Source organism: Berghia stephanieae, chromosome 2 (assembly GCF_034508935.2).
Source record: "Berghia stephanieae isolate SIO BIC M18660-M18661 chromosome 2, UCSD_Bste_1.3, whole genome shotgun sequence".
Lineage (NCBI taxonomy): Eukaryota > Metazoa > Mollusca > Gastropoda > Nudibranchia > Aeolidiidae > Berghia > Berghia stephanieae.
This window is the reverse complement of record NC_088361.1, coordinates 10884156-10892131: the sequence shown is the minus strand read 5'-3', so window position 1 is coordinate 10892131 and position 7976 is coordinate 10884156. Positions and strand designations below refer to the sequence as shown.

Genomic DNA, 7976 nt, shown 5'->3' with positions numbered 1-7976 from the left:
TTTCCGGGCAACCCCTTCGAGATGAAACCCGATAGGTAAGGCTGCGATCCAACGTCACCCCTAAATATTTTGGACGCGGCTCATATGGGAGTGGCTGGTCCCGACTAGGACATTCAGTTTACGGGTGTGCCAGCCACTGCATAAGTGAAATGCAGTGGCCACGGTTTTTGAAGTGTTCATCTTCAGGTACACTTGTCAAAGTAGGATTTGAGTCTGGTGACGTCCTCGCTGAGTTACGCTCTCGAGACGGGTCCACACTTTACTCTGAGTAACGAGTGCCCAGTGTCTGCGTATCCCAGCCTCAGGGAGGAAGTGTTCGGCATATCGCTAATGTAAACGTTAAACAACATTGGCGCAAGTACCGACCCTGAGGGACCCATTCTTCAATTTCCTAACTTTGCTCGTGACGTCTCCCAGCGCGACGTGGAATTGCCTTTCCCCTAGGATCGAAGAGAACAACTTCAAGGTCTTTTTGAAACCTTATGATTTTTGCAAGTTTGAGCATTAACCCATCGCACCAGACCGTATCGTACGCCGCTGATAGGTCTATAAAACACAGCACCTGTTTGCTGTTTTCTCTCGAACCCGTGCTCAATATGCTCTGTAAGGGCAATGACCTGCTCCGTGGTGCACCTCCCTTCCCTGAAGCTGCCTGCTCTGGTGGCAGGGCAGCGTCTAGGACCGGCCCCCATCGGTTTAATAGAACACGCTCCAACAATTTGTAAAGACAGCTCAGCAGCGATATGGGTCTGTAACTGTCTGCCTCCTTCGCCGGCTTCCCTGGCTTCAGGATGGCAACTATCTTCGCGTGCTTCCACACTTGTGGAAAGCTTTCCTTTTGCAAGGACGTCAGACATTGCCTCTGCTAGCCAGGCCCGTGCCCTGGGGCCCAGATGCGTCACCATATCGGGATATACACCATCTATCCCTGCTGCTTTGCCGTTCTTTACTTCGCTAATGGCTGCACCCACTTCTCGGGGACTGAACGGGGCCGTCCAGTCCGACTCCTCCGCAGGTTAGCGAGTCCAAAATCGTACGGTACGCCTTGCGGACACCGCGCTCAAAAGCCTGATTAGGGACCCGCTTACTACGGTTCTTAATATTCTTGGCAATTGTGTCTGCCTCGCATTCCGGTGCAGCCTTCGCGAAATTCCGATCTGGGTCCAATTTCTTTATCAAACGCCAAGCGTGGCGGCTGGAGTGTGTAAAGTCGAGACTTTCCACGGTCTCCTGCCACCGTTGCTTCCTCCCCTCTGCCAGAGACTGAAGTAGTCTATCGGCTGTGTCCTGGGACTGGGTCTGCTGGTACTCTCGGTACAGCTCTTCCGACTCTGTTGTCCAGCAAGGGGTGTAGAATTTCCGCTTGCCCCGTGGAATAGAGCGTTGAGCGCTCTTAACCAGTTAGCCTACTAAATCTGGTTATATTCTTGGACTTGGGAGGAATGGCAGGGCAGACCTGCTCGATATAGGAACTGAATTCCTCCCAGTCAGCCTTCCTGAAATTCCATCTGGCAAAGTGGGAGAGAACTGCACCCTCGGTATTGTCACCCCCTGTGACAAGAACCGGCCTGTGCTGGCTATGCGGAAAGTCCCCGAGGACTGTCCGCTTCACCTGCAGCGGTTCACCGTTCGCGCCTTTCGTTACGAGGGTGAGGTCTGGAGTATACTCCTTCTTATGGCGGGTACCCCGGAAGGTACCCTTGGCTGTAGGATCGTACACTAGTGTAGATCATTACAGTCCATCATGAGCGGAGTTGTCTTCCTGCCTCGTTGCAGTCTCGGTAGCCCCATTCGTGATGGTGGCTATTAAAATCTCCCAGACAGATGGAAGGATGGCTGACCACCGGTACGGTGGTGTAGTCCATGTCGCTCTAGGTGGTTTGTAGATATTATGCAAACACAGTCCACCTACTTCCACGGAAATTCGGTTCACCCCATTGCTGTCCGTTACGCTCTCAATGACCCTTACCTTCGATGGCTCTTTAGCGTAAACGCTAACCCCTCCTTTGAGCCTCGAAGTGTCCTCGCGTTGGACCACCGTATAGCCTGGGATCTGGAATCGGGAAGATTGCGCGCCTGAATAAGGTGGTCTCCTGTAGAAGGAGGATATCAACGCAATGAACGGCCAATAGCTTTGATAAAAGCTCATTTTTTTGCCATACTCTGGCTCTCGACGTTCAGGGACAATATACGCGTCAGTTCGCCATCCCCGCCGTCGCATTTTCGAATCGGCAGGCCGCGAATCGATTGATGCATGGACGTTTGCTTTTTTCTCCGGACGTGCCGACGACCCGGGCGACACGAACGCGGTATTATTTGGCTAGGCGGCAGACCGCTTCGCCATTGACGGGACTGATTGGGACTCGACATAAGGACAATAGTGTGGCGCCCGGGATAGGGCTGCTATTCGGGCACCGGGTTTGGATCAAATTTAGTCACACACCGGGGCGAGCAGCTCATGTGGCTCGTTGGCTCGATACCCGGGATGGTCTCGTGACGGTCGACCGGGATTTACACCTTTGCCCTCCCGTGTGCCTCAAGCCCCCTCACCAACTGCAAGGTAAAGATCCACGAGTGTATGGCAAAGGGGGGTGGGTGCGATTAATTAAGTGGGATGGGTGGTGATTGGTGGAAGATAGGCAACCGAAGCAACGAATCGCTGGGGAAGTAGTAGTAGTAGGCTATGGCGCGAGACCGTAGGACCGTGGTCCTTGCAAGGACCGCCCCGCACTAGTTGAAAGATGATAAGAAGTGAGGACCGCCGCCGGTCTTCCCCTCTGGGACGGTCTTCGGTTCACAGCTAAAAGACCGTCGGACCGCGGTCTAGACCGGTCTTCAGCGCGGCACTACTGCCCACTATGGGAGGTCGGGAACCCCACCCAGTTGTTATAACTTATATGCGCTTCCAATCACGTTAGATAAACGTAAGCGTGTGCGGCTATGTGGTCTTGTGGTATGACACTCGCTTTTGGATCGGAAGGTCCTGGGTTCGAGCCTCGCTCGGCGCATAGTTGAGTCCTTGGAGAAGGCTCTTTATTCACATTCTCTCACCGTACTCAGGTGTAAAATGAGTACCTGGCTGTTAACAGCGTTGTCTTTGTTCGAAAAATTGTAATATCGCCTAACAGGCGTCATGTCTCGTCCTACATGTTATATGTAACTGTTGACCAGGGACCCCTTGTAAAGCGCTTTGAGCACATTAAGTGGATATTGCGCTATATAAGAGCTCGATTTTTTTTTGATTTTAAAAATAAAGTTAGTAACTGGATCTAAACTATCGGAGCAATGGCGGACATCCTAATGAAATACTTATCCGATGAGCATAAAAGTGTATCCAGAGGAGAAAAACATTATAAATCTGATCATGTTTTGACTTTAATACATTCTGACCACATGACATGTGAAAAAGTTTTAGCCAGCATGAAGAATAAAAAGTACCGATTTACTTTGTTTAGAACCAAGCTGTTCGTTGCTGGGCGGACGTGACATCAGACTGTCGAATCCTATTGAAAGCACACGAGAAAAAGTAAGAAAAGGGAATTGGTTCAAAGAGGGCACAGATGTAGATTCTGAGAGCACACTGTCAGAGTAAATAGTTCGAGACCACCTAAAAGTTTCACCCTGGCACAAGCACAAGATCCCACTAAGAGGAATGCACTCAAATGGTTACAAGATATGTTCAAATTTTTGTTTTGTTTTTGAATATAACTATCAGTATAAAACAGAGAGATGATTTTCAAGGAAAAATATATCACCTCTCGAAATTAACACTATACATTTGACTGTTTCCCTCTCAGCTAAGGACTCCGGCAAGGACCAGGACAAAACCAAGTTATCCTATGAAAAGACCTCATCTAGTGCTCTGGCATTCTCGTACTAACAGAAACTATCCAGTTGGCCGTGTTCTCTTAATTGTTCGGTGAATAAAGAAACAATTAAAGGACAAACAATAATTTAACCCCCCCCCCCCCCCCCCCCCCCCCCCAACACAAACAAAACAAAACCCAAAAAACCCTCCAAAGACATTTAAAAAAAAACAAATACAAACAAAAAACAAAACAATCGACCCTCCCCCCAAACGAACAAACAAACAAACAAACAAACAAACAAACAAACAAACAAACAACAACAACACAAAAAATAAACAACAAAAACAAAACGAATCTAATGACAAATAAAAGTAACAACTACAGTTTATTCTTCTTATTATATTTTATTGTAGATCAAAAAACAACAAATAAGCTATATACAAATCAGATGTAACCACAATCATTAAAAAGGGGAGGTATATTTATAGTTGCCTCTCATTCATTATTTATTTATCATTTATTTACATCAACAGAAATGACACAAAATGCTTGTGCAAAGAATGATGATGTAAGGAAGCCCGCCCGTCTGTCCGTCTGTCTGTCCGTCTGTCTGTCTGTCTGTCTCTCTGCAGTATCAAGACGACTCATGAATAATTCAATGAACACAATATGGTTTTTTACAAAGGCAGGAAGAAATGAGGCGGAGACAAAACAAAAACAAAAAACAAAAAAAAAAACAAAAAAAAACAAGAAAAAATCAAAACAAACAAATCTGTCGTTTTAAAAAATCAGGTATTTAAAATTTTGGCCAGAGAAAACTCGCTCTTCAAATATCGATCGATTAAAATGACCCCTCATCTTGGCAAAAACTCCCGAACCTGGGGCTTCTCTCTTGTGACCAATGCATTTGAAGGAATTTTAATGTCTAGCTATTATTACTAAAACAACAAATGGAAGCTTTCACAACCACCGCCTGCCAATACCACACCCAACGACATCATCATCATCGCCACCATCACTAGCAGCAACACCAACAGCAGCACCGTCACCTTCCTCCTCCTCCTCGTCATCATCATCATCATAATCATCACTACCATTATCATCATCATCATTGTCGTCGTCATCATCATCATCCCTATCACTACCATTATTCATCATCATCGTAGTCATCGTCATCATCATCATCATCATCATCATCATTATCACCTTCCTCCTCCTCCTCGTCATCATCATCATCATCATAATCATCACTACGATTATCATCATCATCATTGTCGTCGTCATCATCATCATCCCTATCACTACCATTATTCATCATCATCGTAGTCATCGTCATCATCAACATCATCATCATCACCATCATCATCATCATTATCACCATCCTCCTCATCCCTAAGCTACCATACTATTATTCTCCTTATCCTCCCCCTCGTCCACCGTCGCCTCCCCCACACTGCCCCCCCGAGTCGAATCCCTCACACTCGCTCCCTCTCCCTCCTCTTCCTCCTCATCATCGTCGTCATCGTCGCCATCACCCTCCTCAAGCAGATACAGACGAATTCGCCTCCTGGATAAAAATAACTGAAAAGAAGAAGAAGAAAAAAAAACATTTTAAGAACAAAAAAACAAACAAAACATTTTAAGATCAAAAAACAAAAAAAACATTTTAAGAACAAACAAAAAAAAAAAAACATTTTAAGAACAAACAATTTTTTTTTTAATTGAGCTTTTATATAGCGCAATATCCACTAAAATGTGCTCAAAGCGCTTTACAAGGGGTCTCTGGTCAACAGCAACATTTAACATGTAGGACGGGACATGACGCCTGTCAGGCGATATTACAATTTTTCGGACAAAGACAACGCTGTCTGTTAACGGCCAGGTACTCATTTTACACCTGAGTCCGGTGAGAGAATGTGAGTAAAGAGCCTTTTCCAAGGACTCAACTATGCGCCGAGCGAGGCTCGAACCCAGGACCTTCCGATCCGAAAGCGAGTGTCATACCACTAGACCACATAGACGCACTCTACTGCACTCAGGACCATCCTTTGAGGCGAGTTTTTACCAGTCAGCCATCGGTACATTGTGCGGCTATGTGGTCTAGTGGTATGACACTCGCTTTTGGATCGGAAGGTCCTGGGTTCGAGCCTCGCTCGGCGCATAGTTGAGTCCTTGGAAAAGACTCTTTACTCACATTCTCTCACCGTACTCAGGTGTAAAATGAGTACCTGGCCGTTAAAAGCGTTGTCTTTGTCCGAAAAATTGTAATATCGCCTAACAGGCGTCATGTCTCGTCCTACATGTTAAATGTTGCTGTTGACCAGGGACCCCTTGTAAAGCGCATTGAGCACGTTAAGTGGATATTGCGCTATATAAATGCTCAATTTTTACCCCCCGAATCCTGGATAAACACTGTCTAAATTGAATTCAGTAGTCTGATGTCACGTCGCCCGGCAACGTCGGCCATCTTGGTTCTAAACAAAGAAAATCAGTACTTTTTATTCTCCAAGCTGGCGAGAACTTTTCATGTCTTGTGATCAGAATGTGTCAAAACATGATAAAATTTATGTGTTTTTTTTATCCTCTGGATACGCTTTTATGTTCGCCGGAGAAATATTTCACAAGGGCGTCCGCCATTGTTCCGATAGTTTAGAGCCAGTTGCTAAGTTACCATGCGTCATTACGAGGGAAGTGACATTACAACTGTTAAAGCGTATTTCTTGTTGTCTTTTTTTCTCTCCACTTTTCTATTTTAGGTAAAATACTAACGACATCCGCCAGTCAAATTAAACTGGCCAACACGTTAATAGTCCGATTGATATAGATGATGTACGCTTGGCTAAGAAACTCACAACATTGCCATCCAGACATATAACGACCAACACACAAACTGCGTGCAACCTTGAATGTTTTATAGTCTGATTAATACAGTTTAATGAGAATTACTCATAAATTGGATGGCAAAAAAAAACAATAATAAAGACCCGAGTGACGTCAACATCGTTCTATCTATATAGACTCACCACAGAGGCGGTGGTCCTCACGCCGCCCACAGCGATGGAATAGCCCACCACACCGGTCTGGTAGTCCACAGTCTGCCTGGACAGTAAGGGACCCACATCGACGGGGATGCTGGAGTAGAAATGGAGGGGGGGGGGGGGGTACACAATATTAGGTATGGTTATAGCGGTGGTAGTGGTCATGGTGATGGTGGTGGTGATGATGATGAATATGATGATGATGATGATGATGATGATGATGATGATGATTTATGATGATGAATATGATGATGGTGATGATGATGATGAATATGATGATGATGATGATGATGATGATGATGATGATGATGATTTATGATGATGAATATGATGATGGTGATGATGATGATGATGATGATGATGATGATGATGATGATGATGAGGATGATGATTTATGATGATGAATATGATGATGATGATGATGATGATGATGATGATGATGATGATGATGATGATGTTGATTCCTACACAAGCCCCCACACAATGATGTTTACTTAATATACAGAATAAAACCACTATGCGATGATGAAAATAGAAGGGGAGGAGGGGAGGAGGAGGAGGAGGTGAAGAAGAAGAAGAAGAAGAAGAAGAAGAAGAAGAAGAAGAAGAAGAAGAAGAAGAAGAAGAAGAAGAAGAAGAAGAAGAAGAAGAAGAAGAAGAAGGAGGAGGAGAAGAAGAAGGAGGAGGAGGAGGAGGAGGAGGAGTACGAGGAGGAGGATGAGAAGAAGAAGGAATAGGAGGAGGAAGGAGGAATAAAAGAGGAGTGGAATAAAACAAATCAAGTATAGCAACACAAACTATATTACCCAGTTTACTGTCGTACTATACTATGAGAAGACACGAATTTTAAAATTTGGCCAGAAAACCCGTCCTTCAAGTATTGATCGATTTACATTACCCTCATCTTGGCAAAAACTCCAAAACCTGGGACTTAGATGAACTTCGCGGAGTCCCAGGTTTCAGAATTTTTGCCAAGATGAGGGTCAACTATATCAATCGACATTAAAAGACCAAGATACTCGTATGAACAAGTGTGTATGAAAGGTGCCAGACAAAGCAAGAAAGAAAAATACAAGAAAAAAAAACATCCCAAACATTCAGTCGACCAAACACTTAAGTTTTGTAAAAA

The 7976-nt window shown here is 45.0% G+C and overlaps 2 protein-coding genes across 2 annotated transcripts in view; one reads left to right on the top strand and one right to left on the bottom strand.

Annotated features, from left to right (window-relative positions):
* LOC144964294 (glucagon-like peptide 1 receptor) overlaps positions 1–7976 on the top strand; it is a gene marked incomplete in the record, with an annotated part of 157816 nt that overhangs the window by 38881 nt on the left and 110959 nt on the right.
* The window catches only part of LOC144963868 (uncharacterized), a 32776-nt gene continuing 28999 nt past the window's right edge, over positions 4200–7976 (bottom strand). Inside the window, exons 4-5 of the mRNA XM_078897817.1 lie at positions 6833–6941; positions 4200–5390 (exon numbers count right to left, since the gene is read on the bottom strand). Of these exons, the coding sequence (XP_078753943.1) occupies positions 5202–5390; positions 6833–6941 (298 nt within the window). The 3' untranslated portion in view covers positions 4200–5201. The remainder of the gene's footprint in view (positions 5391–6832; positions 6942–7976) is intronic.